The 17,137-nt window shown below is 53.1% G+C and overlaps 6 protein-coding genes across 6 annotated transcripts; 3 read left to right on the top strand and 3 right to left on the bottom strand.

Annotated features, from left to right (window-relative positions):
• Positions 1-724: 724 nt before the first annotated feature.
• On the bottom strand, positions 725-1,225 carry BKA67DRAFT_489233 (heterokaryon incompatibility protein-domain-containing protein; the record flags this gene model as incomplete). The annotated part of the gene is made up of 1 exon (XM_046096958.1): positions 725-1,225. A coding segment is annotated over one exon (501 nt), but the record flags the coding sequence as incomplete, so codon positions are not given.
• Positions 1,003-2,418, bottom strand: BKA67DRAFT_406503 (uncharacterized protein). The gene has a single exon (XM_046096724.1). It carries the CDS (start codon positions 1,955-1,957, stop codon positions 1,235-1,237), a length of 723 nt encoding a protein of 240 aa, XP_045954623.1. The 5' UTR covers positions 1,958-2,418; the 3' UTR covers positions 1,003-1,234.
• A 460-nt stretch (positions 2,419-2,878) lies between these two features.
• BKA67DRAFT_539930 (Gryzun, putative trafficking through golgi-domain-containing protein) lies at positions 2,879-6,773 on the bottom strand (the record flags this gene model as incomplete). The annotated part of the gene is made up of 3 exons (XM_046100709.1): positions 2,879-4,842; positions 4,899-6,450; positions 6,507-6,773. The coding sequence occupies 3 exons, from the start codon at positions 6,771-6,773 to the stop codon at positions 2,879-2,881; spliced, it is 3,783 nt and encodes a 1,260-aa protein (XP_045954622.1).
• Positions 6,774-8,075: 1,302 nt separating this feature from the next.
• On the top strand, positions 8,076-10,495 carry BKA67DRAFT_406444 (RXT2-like protein). Its single transcript, XM_046096723.1, has 5 exons — positions 8,076-8,436; positions 8,522-8,646; positions 8,721-8,889; positions 8,973-9,345; positions 9,406-10,495. The coding sequence occupies exons 1-5, from the start codon at positions 8,367-8,369 to the stop codon at positions 10,079-10,081; spliced, it is 1,413 nt and encodes a 470-aa protein (XP_045954621.1). The 5' UTR covers positions 8,076-8,366; the 3' UTR covers positions 10,082-10,495.
• On the top strand, positions 10,496-11,928 carry BKA67DRAFT_406415 (phospholipid methyltransferase). The gene is made up of 3 exons (XM_046096722.1): positions 10,496-10,970; positions 11,051-11,090; positions 11,288-11,928. Exons 1-3 carry the CDS (start codon positions 10,910-10,912, stop codon positions 11,799-11,801), a joined length of 615 nt encoding a protein of 204 aa, XP_045954620.1. The 5' UTR covers positions 10,496-10,909; the 3' UTR covers positions 11,802-11,928.
• A 2,679-nt stretch (positions 11,929-14,607) lies between these two features.
• Positions 14,608-16,564, top strand: BKA67DRAFT_523719 (natural resistance-associated macrophage protein-domain-containing protein; the record flags this gene model as incomplete). Its single annotated transcript, XM_046098498.1, has 2 exons — positions 14,608-15,055; positions 15,144-16,564. 2 exons carry the CDS (start codon positions 14,608-14,610, stop codon positions 16,562-16,564), a joined length of 1,869 nt encoding a protein of 622 aa, XP_045954619.1.
• Positions 16,565-17,137: the final 573 nt, after the last annotated feature.

The following is a 17,137-nucleotide window of genomic DNA, read 5'->3' as shown; positions in this document are numbered from 1 at the left end:
CTTCGGCGCCGGCATCTTCCACGGAAGGCAGCCGGTCGTACGAGATCACGTCCGTCGTAGATGCCCAGGACCAGCTCGGCGCTCTCCATTCTTCTGGCCTCGTCGCCGTGGCTCTGGGATATGTCGACCAGAGCAGCCCGCGAAGAAGCTGGCCGCGCCAGAGCCCCGCCAGATACTCGTCCCCCGTCAGGGCGCCGAACTCGCTCGCAAGACCCGATATGGCCGGGAGCTTATCTTTTCCGAACGTCAGTGCCCTGTAGGAGTACTCCTTGACGGCGCGGTGCCACATGTCGTACAGTTTGTCTTTGTTGTTGTCCGGCGCGCGCCATCGCTGCCGGGAGGAAGGGTCTCCGGTGGAGCTGAAATTGTCCTCCCGACGAAGTTCCAGATGCAGCCGCCGGTTGCCCTGGCTGCGCAGGTCGGCGTCCCAGTCTTCCACACCGCCGGCGCTGTGCTGTGCCGAGTGACACTGCCAAACGAGCCGCTCTCCATACGAGAGCACCCGGGGGGACAGGACCCGCTCCTGGAAGGTCCACGCGCGGCCCGACACGGGCTCCTGGGAGAGTGCGTAGGGGGACTCCTCGCAGAAGAGAAGTTCGCCCGTCCGGCCGTTGGGGCAGAGGAAGGGAAAACCCAACAGTGCGCTCGGGAGGTCCGAGGGGTGCTTCTCGCACATTGCGTGCTTCTTCTTCTCCAGAAATCCAGACGAGCATTTATTGCCGCCGGCGCAGACTGTGACGTATGCGTTCTTGTAATAGGAGGCCATCATCGGCAGCTCGCTGCTCTTGTCCTCCTCGGAGTCTTGGATGATACAGAGAGAGTCTACCCACAAGTACCTCACGCCCAGAGACCTTGTCACCGTGACGGCGTCCTGGAGGGTCTGTGGTAGCTGGGAAGCCTTAAATCCGTCTTCCAGGGTTTGGAGTCTCTCCTTGGTGGTCGCGAACTCTTGAGGTCCGCCCCAGCAGTAGCTCAGCGCGACGTATCGGCCCACAGCAGAGTTAAAGCCACCGCCGCCGCCGCCGCTGCTGCTGAGGCGGAGATTGTGCTCGTCAACGATCTCGATCACCCGTGTTGGAAGTGGTAGTGGGACTGGAGACGGACACTCGGCGTGAGAGCTGGCGCAAACGTCTATCCAGTTTTGCGCGATGCTAGAGCCCAGGGGCGAAGCCAGATCAGTCACAACCGGGTTATATCGTATAAAGTCGGAGGTTGGGGCATCTGTACGAGATCGTCAACAGGCTGCGTTTTGGAGCAGTTGCTCAAGGGCACTTGAGTTCTGACCTCGAGCATATACCTCTACGATGATCTCCCTTCGAAAACCCAAAATATCCTTGAGCGCTTCCTTCGTCGACAGAGTTGTGTCCGAGAGCTGGAAGAGTAGTTTGCCGTATCCTCCCCGGCCTTGCTCGTCCACCGAGTAGTCCAAGGGCTGGATGATAAGCGTGAACGACGGATCAGCGTACTTTTCGCTGAGACCACGGATCTTTGCAATGGCTTTGCCGAACTCGCCGGATCGATCAGAATCCGGCGCGCTTCCGCAGCAGGCTACCGGGTTCTTTTTCAGCGTATTTCCCCAGACGTGCATGTACCCGGGGTCGTTGAAGAACCGGACGGTGAAGAAACTGCACAGCTGGCATCCGCCCTCTGCGGCCTGGACGAGCGACTGTAGGCGTATTTCCCATCGCACATACAGATGCTCCTCGGTCGGGCTGCGATCTCCAAGGCTCGAGAACCGGCCAAGATCTTTACAGACAGTGAAGCAGGCCGGGCAGTAGAGGCCCTTCGCAGCCCATTCATCCTGGAGCCAGTCGGCCGTCTGCCAAAGAACATTATACTCCCGAGGCACGGGTCGAGGCATGAAGTCAAATGTTGGAATGTGTTTCATGATCTCCGTCAGGTCGTGCGCCGACGGCGACCCACCGCCTTTGTTCGAAACGCTCCATATCGAGGTCATAGCAGCAATGACAGCTTGGAACAAATCCTCGAGCTTCAACGGACAAGTTCGATGTAGAACATCCGATGAGCTGACGGATCGTGGATTTCCGGCGCATATAGGCGTAGAGCGCCGCCACCTCTGCGTTGCTGGCACAGCCAGGAGGCCTCGGCTCGGCACTGCGCTAAATGCAGTTACAGCGTGAGGCTGAATCGAGTCCGCAGACCAAAGAAAAAGGAACTCCACGAAACCCTTAAACAAGAGCCTTACCTAAATGGGCTCATTGCTGAAGTACAGCTGAAATAATCTTTGATTCAGCTCACCCTTCCGTCGATTTCACCCCTGAGAGCCACGGACATTCATGCAACGTTATTTCCAACTCCCTGACGCTTTCAAAGAGAAAATACCACACGGGAAGTGTGTTAGGGGGTCGCTGTGCTGGTCAATGTATGTACAAAACAGAAATTCTTTGGACTTCTTATGGCTTGAGCAAATGCGTACATGAAAGAGGTGGAACTCATGGCCAGGCGAATGCTTAATATGGTTGCTAATCCACGGAGATTAACACCATCTTGTTTTCGGCCTCATGCAAGTAACCGCACCGATAGTCATTGCAATGGGCGCCAGTGGTTGACCTGACGGTCAATCCCCTTCGATGCAGGTTACGTAGCCTGGCTGAGGACTTCATTTTAAGGGGTGGCCAGATCTGACTTTACGGTGACACTGTAGGGGGAGTAGTTTGGCGCGAAAGTTTCTGTGTCATCAACGGCTCTTGTGGTAATAATATAGAGCTGCGGAACAATGACTGTTGCACGGATGGAGCGATGAACGGTCTTGACTATGGTGGTATGGCTCTATTATTGAGGACATCGAGAACAGCGTAGACCTCATGTAGCTGAGCAGACAGTTTTGGGTCCAAGATTTTGGAATGCGCCCTCGCAATCACCTGACCTCTCGACCGCCATCCCTAGCATCAGCCTCCTCGACTACATCCTCAATATCTTCAGGGACCCAGATCACCACACCATCGCCCTCCTTCTTCATGCCCTCAGTGGGTATGATCTTCAACACCTTCTGGAAGTACTTGTCCCTCACCACCAGCTGAGGCTTAATCCAAGTGCCACTTTCCACCAAGGGCAAGAGACGGTAGGTCACAGTCCTCCGCGCTACTGGCAGCACATTTAGCGATGTCGTTTTAGAACCGCTAAAGGCGAACTCATCGGATGGCTCCAGGGTAAGACCAAAAGTCAGGAAGTGGTTGGAAGGATTCTCGATGGTGATATCGAGGATGACGAGGGGAACCGAATCCGAAGCGTCTGGAGTGGCGCCGCTTTCGCCGGCAGGCGTAGGCGCCTGGGAGTAGGAGACTGTTGCAAGCACACGCGGCTCCGAGACGGTGACATAGAACGGATCGAGGAGGAAGGTCGTAGTGTTCGGTGGGCTGTCGGTAGCTGCGGATGCGCGTTGCCACTTGATGACGAAAGCCATGTCTGCTGTCGAAGGCGCGCGCTCGTCCAAGCCTAGCTTTTGAGCAACGATGTCGAATCGTGCCTCTTCCATTGATCGAGGAGTCATGGTCAAGTCTTTGATAGGGTGTCTTTGGTCCTGGGATACCACGCAATTCACGGAACCGTTCGTCTTGATCACCTTGACGTCCAAGTTCAAAACGCGAAGATCCTCGGCAGCGAACGAACCGAAACGGGTGACTAGACACCACTTCTGCGTTAAGCCCGTGGCTCGATGAGAGAGATCCTGATCGTCGTCAGACACATCCTGTATGTTCTCGTGATCAAAGATGCTGGGCCAGGTTCCGTCGTGTAATCTTGGGACTAGATCATAGCTAGCCTCGAAAGGATTGACGACATTGACCTGGAACGAGACGGTCTGGACGATAGGTGTCGCAGGATCCGAAATTAGGTTGTACCAGGCCTTGATGGTAAGATCGTATGCTGTCGGTCGGATGATGGGGTTGATCGTAATGAAAGCGATCGTTGAGCTCGAGGTGGCGATAGTGCCGGCGGCTAGGCCACTGAGTTTCGCTTCTTCGCCTTCGCCAGTACTTGATGACTCTGTCTCGTCCCCGACACGCGCGTTGAATGGAGGCACTTCTTGGCCGTAGAGGTGCACATCTAGCTTGCAGACAGCATCGACGTCTTCCTCGTTGACGATATCAACTTGTACCTGGATAGGCTCCCCAGCATAGTACTGTTTGTGGACACCAACAAATTTGAGCTGCATCTTCGGAGGCCTTGGTAGAACCTTGATGATATGAGAATTGATCTTGGTGACCTTCTTCCGACCTGAGTTTGTATACCATACACCGACGGTATTGTCTTCCCTAATCTTCATGCTGTAGTCCAGTTTGAAAGTGGCAGGCGCTAGCGTAACAGCAACCACAGAAGCCTTTGCTTCGCCAGCCTCTCTCAAGGGCAAATTTAGCTCATACACCCTGGTTTGACCTGGATACAGCGTCAAATCCTCGCTGCCCTGGAGGACGATCGCGCGACTTGTTGATGTAATAGACTCGGGCTCTTCGTCTGTATCATGATCTTCCAGTATCTCGGTCTCGGTTAAAGCAACATGTGCTAGAGATGTCTTCTTTCTGCCAAGGTCTGTTGTAGAACTTGCTTTGTGGCCAAGATGCAATGTGCGCACACTGCCCTCGAACAGCACCTCGATGTCTTGCAGTACAACAGGTGGGCTTCCCGAGAATGCAGTCGAAGTAATTGAGAGCTGTGCTGGACAGGTTTGGCCTGCTCGGCCTTCGTCATGTTTAAAGACGAAAGAAGATTGAAGAAAGGAGGTAACATGGTCGTCGCTGAGCACAACTTCAGGGTGATGATCAACCTTGACATTGTCCAAGGCTTTGGTAAGGTCGTAATGCCAATTGGGCCTTCTTGAAAAACCTGGTCATGGTCAGCTCTAATTTCCAAGGCAGAAACCCCGATAAACCAAGACTTACTGTTGCTGAGAAGCTCCCAATCTATGGCGACCACCAAATCGGCATGGCCAGCTTCGGCGGCTGCTCTTCTCAAGGTCCAGCTTAGAGATTCTGCAGCATCCAGCCATCCTTCCTTGCGAAATGACATATCCCGCCAGAGTGGGGTGAGAATCTCGAGAGCCTGCTTCCATTCCTTGGCGTATTCCAGTTCTTTGGCGGCCTCAAGGGCGATTTCGGCCACAAAACGTGCCTGGTGACGTTTTTGGAATTCCCCCCTGGCTGCGTTCAGATGTTTCAGGATCTGTTGTGAGTGGTTTGTCCCACCCCCATTTAAGGGGTACTCTTCGTAAGGCTCCGGGCACATATATGTATCAAAAGAATTGTACGCATTGGCAGCAGATTTCGATACCTCGGACGAGCTGGGAGGTTTGCGCGAGTCCTCCGGTATTGCCTGCGCCTGTTTCCTCCGGTCGAGTGCGTGCCGAGCAGCAGTCCGATACCAGTATCCGGGGTGATGCAGTAGCTCCCACGGCTGCAGCCGCTCCGCCGACAAGATCTTTTCAGGAGCTCGGAATAGTGTCTGAGAGGATGCATCGAGTTCTGTGAAGTGTGCTTTCTCAACCAAGTTGCCCATGATTTCAGCCCATCTTGCTTCCCAAGCCTGCCAGCCGTAGTTCTGGGTTCCCCTCCCTCTCCGATCCAAGAAATCAGAAACCCTTTGGCGATGGGCTTGCCATCTTCGCACGGCTGCGGTACTCTGTCCAGTCCACAACAGGCACCTTAGAATGCGAATAGCGAGCATGTCCGCTACGAACCGGCCGTCGTTGAATCTTGGACTCCAACTTGGGACAGTCTCCAGAACGTCGGTACCCAAGAGTGTCTCGTAGGCTTGGTCATAGGAACGTAGTGCGATGTCCATTTCTTGTCGGAACTCGGCAAAGACGCCAGCCTTGAAGTCATAGCGAAGATTCCAGCCTTGCAGGGTCAAGGTATGCGAGGTACCGGTGGTGGGTGGGATAGTTGGCTGAGGGGCGACGCCCCGTCCCTTCTTCTTGCGAGAACGTCGACCAAGTTCGCGGTAGTATTCGGTGGCTTGGACGAAGACGGCGGTCAGGATGCTGTCGACGGCGCCCTCGAGCTCGGCCTCGGATCGCTGGGTAGGCAGAACGAACAAAGACGTCTTCGGATCTAGCCCGGTTCCCCATCGTATGCTCTCGAGTCTTTCCTGGAAGGGGCCCATGGAATCGGGAGCTTGATCGCTAAGAATGACGGCAACCAGACGGCACTTGTACCCCGATCGACTGAGGGCGTTTTTCAGGGCATTGATATCCGTTTTCAGTTGGTTGTCGTGCAGGGTTGCCAATGAGGTATCCGAGGTCAGACTGTAGAAACAAAGGCATACACTGGGTATGAGTTCCTGATGTTTCCCCAGCCATCGTGTGTCTATCAGGCCGTCTGGATACAGTGTCGAGCCGGGGCTCAGGGGTGAGAATGGCGAGTGCAGAACGGGCGGGGACAAAGGAGTTTCGAAGTCTTGGGGCAATGGGGCACGCCTTGGGGGCAAGAGGAAGTCCTGGGGGCACAGTCAGATGCAACGAAATAGGTAGGGCGCAGCAGTGGAAGACGCACTCTACCGATAGGCTTGACCTTGAACTTGTACTTCCTCGGGGCATCGTGTGGATTCCAGGGTTCGGCGGTGGCATCGGCGTCCTGGATGTAGCGTAGTATCGCCTTGGCTTCCCGACTGTCGACAGGAGGGAGCTCTGAGCGGATTAAGACGCTCTGGTCTTTGAGATCGGGATCGGTGAGCAGTGGTTTGGTTGGGCCGGTGCTGAGACCTGACACTACCAGTAATGGCAGGTTGTGGTCCAGACTCCCGGCCGGGTAGTCGTCCATGGCTCTAGCTGTCGGACGATGCGTACCGTACAATTTTAGCGACTACATTGGCCGTGTAGTGGAAGCGATGGGATACTTGGTCAAGACTTTCAAGCAAGCACTGGGGAGAAGCAATTCAGGTTATTAGTAGTCAGTAGAGACGGACCACGGTTGGCCGGGGGTTGGATCAGATACTGGAGGGGATGGGATGGGATGGGATGGCTCACTTTGGTGGGGAGCTATGTGTGAAACGAAACGCAATCCATAAATGGCATATTTCGGAATTGGAGATTTTGCTATGAGATGTTATGCTACGGATGATGGTGTATGGTTGGGTATCTTGAGGATGAATTAAAGTTGCTGTTCCCCTGCATGCATGCTTGTCGCTGGTCATTGCATTTGCTGTAATTGCTCGCTGTAGCTACTCGCTGCGTCGAGTGTCCCGCGGCGTAATCCGTCCAGAGTATTACAGACAGGCCCGTGTTCGACGAGTGGCTTTACAGGGGAAGGGGACATTTTGGTGACCTCACAGTTCAAGTGTTTGTGACGCCCCAGCCACAGACACCGAGTGCGGGCGCAGACGTCAAATGAGCTATGATCGGCCCCCGCAGCAGCGCTGGCTGGCGCTTCCAGGGATCTGAGGTGTGAGGTGTGAGTTGTGAGTTAGCCTGACTTGATCACTATCTACGGAGCAGTGACGCGACTACCGGCGCAACGTGAAGCGAGCTTGGGAGGCTTGCAGCTGCCGCGCTTATCAGTACAGGTGCCGCGTGCTGGAGACAGCTTAAAGAATAAAACCGGGGGGGGCTCTCAAGCTTCCTGGACAAATGAAAATTGACCTGTCGATAAGTACGGATCCGTACTCGGTAACTAATGGAAATGGACATCGGCCAGGCGCGGGATTCCCATGAATTGGATTGGATTGGATTTCAAGTTGGACGGAGCACCCATACAGCGAGTAACAGCGACCGCAGGTGACTACAGCGGCAGCGCAGCCTTGTCTCTACCAACCCTGGTTCTGGTTGACGTTTAGCCTCCAGGTTGTCTTGTCTTGTCTTGCATTGGCCTTGGTCTTGTCTCCCCCATCTATCGGCTCACCTCTCTATCTGCCTGCCCCCCCAAGTTTCAAGTGCAGGTGCTGGTGCAAGTCCAAGTTCAATTACGCACTGAAGGTCTTCTTTTTTTTTCTTTTCCCTTTCCCACCAAACCACCACAGCATGTTGCGATCTGCAATTCTTTATGACTTTATCATGAGCAAGTTTGTGAACATTACCAACCCAGCCTAATTCTAGACAAATTCATTCGTACAATAGCTTCAGGGACTGCTTAGAACCACGGCACTTTGCTACTCCGTCCTCCCACCATTCACACTTCACCCTTCACCCTTCTACCCTCGATCTAGCGAGCCACCTTTGCGACCGAGACACCACCTCTACTCGAACCCCGTCCTCGACCAGAGCTATACCGCAGCGTATTCCTTGCCTTGTCGCCTGGACACGCTTACGTACCATCTCCCAAAACCTCACCTACATCGGTGCTGGAAGCACGCTCGGCCTCCCCCAAGACTCGCCATAGGACGCTCGACGGCGCAGGCACGCTCGCAGTTTGCCCACCATGTCTCAACAAGCTCTTTTCGCAGACACTATAATAGCCATGAAGAAGGCCATGAAGCGGAGAGCATACGGTACGCTCTCTTTCCAGCAGACACGGCCCTCTCCCCGGCATGAACCTGTTTGGTTCGCCCACTGACCACTTTGTCTTGTTACCAGAATCCGAAGACTCAGACGACGATATCAACTACAGAGGCAATCGCGGCCAAAAGCTCAACAAGAGGGCTCGCTTTGCGCGCGAAGGCCAATTAGCCCCGGGCTCAGGGCCAGAAGTTTACAAAGAGGCAAGTGTTCATAACTGGGGGCCGAAGCCCGCTCACTGCTAGCAGCCGTGTTGCTAACCGCCTTCCCTCTACAGGTCGTCGAGCATGCCGGCTACACACGCGCAATCATAAGCCGGAACCCTCCTTTGGTAGACGACGAGGGCTACGAACCCGAGAGCGACGACGAAGACTACGAGCAGCGCATGCAAGATATCGTAGAGACAGCCGCCCAGTTCAACCCGTACGCAAATGTGCGGCTCGAGAGTTCGTCTGCCCTCTGCTACCTCCTTGCGCCACAACCTTTGACCTCTGACCACGAACTAACCCTGTCCCTCCTTATCGCACAGATATTCTGGCACCACTCACTGCTGTCACCGAGCTTCCTTCGCATCCAACCCTCTCGCGCCCATATACCTCGAGAACCCTGGTCGATCTGACAATACAAGCCCGCGACATCATGTACAAGGAGAACACTGCCCTATGGAACATCAAGCACCTGCACACAAAACTCGTCGGAGATCACATCTGGGTGCCGACCGAGATGATGGAGACACCCAACGACATTCACTTCTTCCAAGAGCCCGCACTCCCGAACGGGCTGAGCCTTGGTCAGCCATCTGTCAAGTCCGATGCTAGTATGCTCCTTTTGGACGCCGCCCCCGCCGCGAGCACCCACGGCCAACCGTCCACGAACGGTGAAGAAACTTCTGTTTCCAACAAGGACGGCGTGGCGCAAGACGAGGAGAGTCCCACGGAGGGTGACACTTCCATGGTCGATGCGGATGTGACGATAGACGAGGAGACTGCGGCGGACGACGAGTCGAAACCCAGCGCAGGAGAGGACATGAACCGAGAAGGCGACCACGTGGACAGTGATTCCAAAATGGAGGAGGCTAGCGGGACATCCGAAGTCGAGATTAAGAAGCCGAAAACGAGCTCAAAAAAACCATTGACCAACGGTGCTCTAAGAAAAGCGGAACAGAATGGGGTGTCTAGTCATGACCACGCACTGCAAAGAACAATGAACGGCAGTGAGATCAACCTACCAGGAAGCGCCCCCATGTCGATAGCCTCTGTGGATGGACTAGACGACATGTTCATACATCCCATATTCTTGGCACCAAAATCATCCAAGCCAGAACGCGACTTGAGCATACCAGAGCAGGAAGCTGAGGACCTTCGGCGACTACTGCAGGCCTATTGCCAGAAGCAGGAAGAGGTATGCCGAGGCACGAAGCGACTACACGAGGGTCTGCTGCGAGCTGAACGATTACGGAAAACGGTTATTCAATGGTCCAAGTACGAGGCGCACGTCGGACCGAACCGGGACATGTCCGACGGCGAGGACTGGTATGACAAAGAAGAATGGGGCCTCGAGGAGGATTTGAAGAAGGGCGCAGATGAAGAGGAAGAAGACACCACAACACAGCCAAAGAAGACTCGGGCCAGGAAGTAGGGCTGCCGCCGGGGTCGCTCTCGGCTCGCAAGATCTGGACAGACATTGAAATGATGGGAATGAACAAAGGCGTTTTTGTTTTTGTTTTTGTTTTGTGGCATGGGATGGGATGGGATGGAACTGATTGATTGAGCATATAGTGCGTGTGTGCGTGTGTGCGCCGGCGTTATCGGCATCCAAAAATACCCGGGAACTTGTTTGGATTTGTGCCAACAAATAAACCCCCAACATGATCAGGATGATCAATTCAAGATAACTTTTACGCAGCACTCGCTATCCTTCCGCAGCTGATTTCGGCCTTTTGGGCAGTGCAAGAAAGTGCTTACAAGCAGTATGACATCAGCCACGGGTATCGAGTTCCATATGATCAATCTATTACCTACTCAGACATGTCAGTCAGCAGCACAAGGCTTGTACTAGGCTAGGTTAAAAGGTGGTGCTGTGCGGTGCTGTAAACACCACGGCTTTTGTTTGCTAACCTAGACCAACGGACTCCCCTGCTGGCAACTACCATTGGCAAAAGTGTGCATACACAGGTCGTAAAATTCCCAACTGCCCTCAAGGTCCCAGAAATTGAACTGTTTTGTGCCGAACCAGACCAGACCAGACGAATCGGGCAACCCAAGCGAGGGGCATGGAAGCAATGTGACGCTACTGGAGCTTTCAGAATAGCCTGGGGAACCAAATTCCAGAGCTCTATTTTCTCAATATCATCATCCACCCACTTTCACAAGCTTTTATGATACACTACACTCTGTACCCACCTCGAAATACAGAGCCAGAACAAGTTCCGATCAGACAGACCAAGACGGCTTCCATCCAGCAACCATGGCACCCTTAGCATTTGAGCCTAGCAAGCTGGTCGATTTCAGCCAGCAGAGCTTGTACAGTAAGTGAATACCCACTCCAACCGACTTACACGAGGGAGAAGCCAGGCTTGCAAGAACACATACTGACATGACCTGTTAGTTTCCGCTGCTGCTATTGCATTCAACCCTACCTTCTGGAAGTAAGCTATATTCCCATCTCAATTACGCACGTCCTATAGCCTATAGCTCCGGGCGTACCTCGACACCTGTCCTGGTTACTGCAGGAGCGCAGTCCATGTTCTAGACACCTTGACAAAAGGAAACGGAAACAAACAAACTCCCCACCCCCCACGAGAACGAACCCACTGCTCACATATTCTCTCTTCCTCCCAAACAGCATCGTCGCCCGCCGCGAGTACCGCACGCACTTCCTATCCCGCATCTTCAACAACAACCGCCAGGCCGCCTGCTACTTCCTCGCCGCGACCATCTTCTCCCTGGGCCTCGTCCGCGACTTCCTATACGAGCGAGCCCTGCGCAGCCAGCCCTCGTACCCGGCCCTCGAGGCCCCCGAGGCCAAGTGGCTTGCCTACGCCCTCATCGCCTCGGGCAACATCCTCGTCGTCTCCTCCACCTGGGCTCTCGGCATCACCGGCACCTTCCTCGGCGACTACTTCGGCATCCTCATGGACCACATGGTCACCGGCTTCCCCTTCAACGTCACCGAGGCCCCCATGTACTGGGGCTCCACGTGCAGTTTCCTGGGCACGGCTATCTTGTACGGAAAACCGGCGGGCCTGCTGATCACGGCTTGGGTTTGGTTGGTTTACAAGGTCGCGCTGGCTTATGAGAACCCTTTTACGGCCGGCATTTATGCCAAGAGGGACCGCGAGGCCAAGAAGAGCAGGTAGAGAATCAAGGGGGATAAACCGGTTGTGTGAGGGAGGGGATACGAGGGGTAGAGATAGGCGGCGGCGGGCCTGGGTTTTACGTGGAACTACCGACATGCAGATGACATGTCCATCATGGGAAAAGCCATATCACTGGAGACATAGGTAGTCCTCACGGACCGAAGGGGGCACGGGGAAGGGAGGAGAAACGAGACACGGTGTGCTCAACGACATCCATTGGCGAGGCGTTCTACGGTGTTCTTGCTTTGTCGCATTTACATCTTTTTTCTTGGTTCCTTTACAGAGAGAGAGAGAGAGAACAGGCTAGTTCTTGACCCAAAAGCTTGTCTTTCGGTCCCACTGGTCCTATTGGTGGTTGTTTTTTTATGCCTTTTATTGTTTTCTAAGGTCAGTGTACTTAGCTTTTTGGTGGAAAGAGAAAGATATATATAGAGAGAGAGAGAGAGAGAGAGAGACGGAAAGCGGCACATGGGAAAATGGAGTGCAAGTTCAACACTTGGAAAAGTAATCCTCTCTGCGTTTGTGTGTGCGTGTCTTCTTAAGTGATCTCGGTGACAATGTGGAGAGGAGGCGTTCTCGGCGTGTTCGGCGGCGTGATTTTTTGAGAAGATGTACCTTGATGTCCACGGCAAGAAACAAAAAATCCGAATGATTTGATAGCCATACGACGGATTCCCTTCCTTTTTTCTTTGTAGTAGGTGGTAAGTATGAAACTAGCATCTGCTTAGCACAGATTGCTGTAACCTAAGACGATATCCTGTCGGGTTTTAGGGCTCTGTACACCATGATACGGCGTGTCAGGCACGGCCTATGTAGTATTCACGGTCAGGTGTCGCCGTGTTCCCCATATTTCTTGGATGATACGCATTCGAGGGAAACAGTTTCAAGGGAAGAGTCCGTTGGTAGTTTCCATGTGGCGCTATACAAAAATACATGTTTCGATGCTGCATATCTCACAGACTTGTCGTCGAGTTCTGGCCAACTTAGCTGGCCAGAGCCACATACATATATACATATATATATATATACCGTCTAGAGTCGGGTAGCAAGCAGGTGGCGGGCAACGTGCGCCTGGGAAGGTCAAGATTGATATCAAGCACGTCTGGCCCCAATTATGATTCTCACTTTGCTGATCGGTTTAATTTTGGAAGAGACGGCCGTGGACTAGTTCTTGGGGCTGCCTTTTGCCGGAAACCAAAGGCGTGAGTTCATTTGAGCTCTTTCTCTTTCTTTCCGCACGTGCCGGTTGCCCGACTGATTATATATATATATTCATATTTATATGTTTCAACGGCCTTACATACTGTGACAGTGAGACTTGCACTCAAGGACACGGTAGGATCGGGTGAGGCTATGTCTTGTTGACAGCGGGTACATGATCATGAACGGTTCGTGGGTGCTATGATATGCGTAAGTACATGGGTCCCGGGAGGGCGCTGTAGCAATGGCTGTTCTGAGGATGTGTACACTGCGGCCAGTTGTTTCTATTGGGAACCATCTTCTCGGTTGTTTCTTCCAGACTAGGAAGTTGGGCGTCGAGGCAGCCTGGATGGATGACTTGGATGGTGGTTTATACTCGTAGTAGTCGTACACAAAAACCAATGGTGTAGGCTTAAGTCAATACATTATTTGGAATAACGGGCCGAGAAAGGCGTCTCGAAGGACCAAAGGAACGTTGTACGATCATTGCATCGTTGCAATTATAAGTTTTGGGTGTATTATAGTCCATTTCTAACATGAATATTCTCTCCACTCAATCAGGCTTCCTGGGTTCTGTGTCTGCGCGCTAGTGATAGAACTACGGTTATGTAATGACAAATTGACTGTATGATCTCTCCGATCCTCTACATAGTGCATCGGCAATCGTGCCGTGTCAATTTGCTCGTCTGATCTGAGAATGATCAGACAATTGAAGCAAAAGATTAGCTCATTATCGACGGTACACCATAGTGTCACGCCCCGTCGTATCATTACAGCGACACGAAAACATGTATTTTCATTCCCTCGGTCCAGACGTGCCAGTCTCTGCTCGCCAGATGCAAGACGAATACATGCCGCCGTTTAGATGCCGTCATACACCGGGATAAACCGTCTTGGAGTACCCGACGATTCTGCACCTGCAGTATGTAAATGGCAGATCAATCGGGGGGCCATGGCCGGGTGGGGAATTAGCAGGCAAAGCACCCGTTTGGCCCTTTGATGCGCTCCGCTCCAGGGGCTGGGGCTGTTTATCTCTGGCTTCCGCGCTTGTTGCGGAATAGTCTCGACAAAGTACAGATGAGGTGCATGACAGCCGAAATTCCGGGGAACGGATGGTTTTCATTCATGTCCCTTTCGTCCTCTCAGGTATCCTTCTATATCTTAGTTCAGCAATCGCATCCCAAACGACTCTGAACAACTGGCCGAGTCCTGAAGGGTACGCTCGAAATTGGAAATTGCAGTCGGACCCCTGGAGCCAAGCATTAAAGACGCTGACGACAGCCCGCTAAAAACATTCGAGCTAGAGACGTGAAAGAGAATCTAGATTTGTCGGTCTGTACCCCGGGTTTGCTTTTTGCGTCGGCTGGAGTCACGAGACAACATACGTACTCAGCTTGTGATCCTGATCGATTCTTAACTATTACCCTCTCTACACGACTACGTCAAAGGGCATTGTTGTGTGACTTTGCTATATTCTTTGTTCCTGCAGGGACATCGCCAGGGTCAACGTCACCATATCGAATTTGGGAAGGGAGGGTCCCAACCGTTGGAATCCACAGCCACGTGAGCAGTCCAGACCAAAAAACGTGTCACCCGCGAAGACATCATGAACAAGACGTCCAGAACCGATGAGCCTTACGAGGGCGATGGCGCCCTCAACCAGAGCCCCAATACTCTCTCCAACGATCTCACCACCAACCAGGACCTGAACGGCATCGCCAATGCCCGAACTCGGCGCTCTGCAGGTGATGGGGATGCGGATGAGGATGGTAGTCAGGCCATCACGAAGCTCGACCCGCCGACTACGGAGCCAGTTCGTGACAAAGCTGCGATGCAGCCAAATCTGGCCGTGGTGCATGGTGAAAGTGCTACTGGTCAGTCGCCTGGGATCAACGAAAAGACCCAGGCGTCTCAAGGCGACCTCCGTCAAGGTGGCGGCGGCGCTGCGTCGTTCGTTGCGAAGGATGGAGGGAGTCCTCTCGCGCGGGTCTGGCGAGTTTTCCTCACCTTTGGGAAATTCGTTGGACCCGGCTTTATGGTGTCGGTGGCGTACAGTGAGTGCTTGCCCACGCTGCACGGCTTTGCATCGTTCCAGGGCAATTATGAACCTAAACAGCATTGATGACTAACCGTGTTCTACAGTTGACCCTGGAAATTATTCCACCGCTATCGCGGCTGGAGCTTCATATGAGTTCCGGCTGCTCTTTGTTGTTTTCATGAGCAACTTATTTGCCATTTTGTTACAGAGCTTGTCTACTAAATTGGGAACAGTCACGGGACTAAACCTGGCTGAGGCCAATCGAGCATTCTTACCACCATGGTTGAACTACTTTCTATACGGCATGGCAGAGATCGCCATCATCGCTACGGACATTGCCGAGGTTATCGGTACGGCCATCGCTCTGAACCTCCTCATTCCACAGCTCCCTTTGGTAGCCGGCTGCGCCCTTTCGATCCTGGATGTCATGTTCTTGCTCTTCTTCTACCGCCCTCAGGGCTCTATGAAGGGTCTCCGCGTGTTTGAGATATTTGTCGGTCTGCTTGTTCTTGCAGTTGTTGTCTGCTTCTGCATCGAGTTATCGCACATTGAGAACACATCCGTGGGGCACGTTTTCAAGGGCTATCTGCCGAATAGTGCTGTTATTCAGGGTGAGGGTCTTTACCAAGCCTGCGGTATCCTCGGAGCCACGGTCATGCCGCATTCTCTCTATCTTGGATCTGGTCTTTGTCAACCCCGTCTCATGGAGTACGACACTTGTAATGGTCTCATGCCCGCTGAGTCACCATCGGCCGCCGACAGTCTGAGCGATGGCAAGTCGAATGAGAAGGTATTCTACGTGCCTTCAATCAAGGCTATCAAGCACTGTCTCAAGTACTCATATGCCGAACTTGTCATCTCACTCTTTACGTTTGCCCTCTTCGTCAACAGCGCAATCCTAATTGTTGCGGGATCGAGTTTGTACGAGAATCCAGATGCACTCGATGCTGATATCTTTGGAATTCATAGCCTGCTGACATCAAGCCTCGGTACTGCTGCGGGTACTGTTTTTGCTTTGGCTTTGTTATTTTCTGGCGTCTCGGCCGGCATTGTTTGTACTATCTCCGGTCAAATGGTGTGCGAAGGTGCTCTGAAGTGGCAGATGAAGCCTTGGCTCCGTCGTCTGATCACGCGTAGCATCAGTATTACGCCTTCCATCATCATCGCTGGAGCTGCTGGCCGTGAAAAGCTGAGCGCCGCGCTGAATGGCAGTCAGGTCGCTCTCTCCGTCGTCCTGCCATTCGTTTCCGCGCCATTGATCTGGTACACGTGCTTCAACAAGTACATGACGGTTCAGCCTGGTCTCGCCAGATTCTACAAGGAGGGTAGCGATGACAGTTTCGGCGTTCCGGGCGGACGGGTTGACAATCGTGATGAGGAAGGCGGAAGTGACCGCATTGCTGGGCTCGGTGATTTCGTCGAAATGGGCAATGACTGGTGGGTCTGCGTCTTGGCAGTCCTTATCTGGTTGGTCATCGCAATCATGAATGTCGCCAACCTGGTGTTGCTTGGCCTCGGAAAGTAAACCAAACCGATACTGAGGCAACGAGAAGGATGGCGGGCTCCTTCGTCAACATGGCGTGAACTGTGGAATAGTCATACAAATGAGCCAGACTCGCATCTCTGCGTTTCCGGCAGTTTGCCGCGGTTCTAATTTGGATGACCCAGTACTGATTGGGAGCAGGAATACACTACGGGTATGAAATGCTAAGGGGCCGTCCCCTGTGGTCAAATTCGATTCAATGGAGGGAGATAGGATTGGGGCATGCCGCACGTTGTGGCTTGAATGTTGATTTTCTTCGGCATGCATGAGTCGCGTGCCCATTGTTTTCGTAGTTATGTTTGGATACATGTAGGCAACGAATTGATGGATGTTACTATCAACCTGCTTTCCTCGCTTCGGGCTGGTCGGTGTGGGGAAATAAGACTGATCTTGTTTACATATGCCCCAACTCCGTAATGAGACTTGACCCAACGAACTCACTATAAGAGCTTATTCCGCAGAGACGAGCCGAAAGGAGGATTGTCCAATTAAGAAATAAGGTTCATAAAGATTGCATCCAATAGGCCAGGACAGCATTTTTCTTGAGGCGGGCGG

This window comes from Truncatella angustata (assembly GCF_020726525.1).
Source record: "Truncatella angustata strain MPI-SDFR-AT-0073 chromosome Unknown BKA67scaffold_8, whole genome shotgun sequence".
Classification (NCBI taxonomy): Eukaryota; Fungi; Ascomycota; class Sordariomycetes; order Amphisphaeriales; family Sporocadaceae; genus Truncatella; species Truncatella angustata.
This window is presented reverse-complemented; position numbering and strand designations above follow the sequence as displayed.

Bases quoted from the DNA above. Each gene is read 5' to 3' on its own strand.
- BKA67DRAFT_406503 (XM_046096724.1), bottom strand. From the start codon at position 1,957: ATGACCTCGATATGGAGCGTTTCGAACAAAGGCGGTGGGTCGCCGTCG.
- BKA67DRAFT_406444 (XM_046096723.1), top strand. From the start codon at position 8,367: ATGTCTCAACAAGCTCTTTTCGCAGACACTATAATAGCCATGAAGAAG. The intron at 8,437-8,521 runs GTACGCTCTCTT...TCTTGTTACCAG, and splicing joins CATGAAGCGGAGAGCATACG to AATCCGAAGACTCAGACGAC. The intron at 8,890-8,972 runs GTTCGTCTGCCC...CTTATCGCACAG, and splicing joins CGCAAATGTGCGGCTCGAGA to ATATTCTGGCACCACTCACT.
- BKA67DRAFT_406415 (XM_046096722.1), top strand. From the start codon at position 10,910: ATGGCACCCTTAGCATTTGAGCCTAGCAAGCTGGTCGATTTCAGCCAG. The intron at 10,971-11,050 runs GTAAGTGAATAC...ATGACCTGTTAG, and splicing joins CAGCCAGCAGAGCTTGTACA to TTTCCGCTGCTGCTATTGCA. The intron at 11,091-11,287 runs GTAAGCTATATT...CCTCCCAAACAG, and splicing joins TTCAACCCTACCTTCTGGAA to CATCGTCGCCCGCCGCGAGT.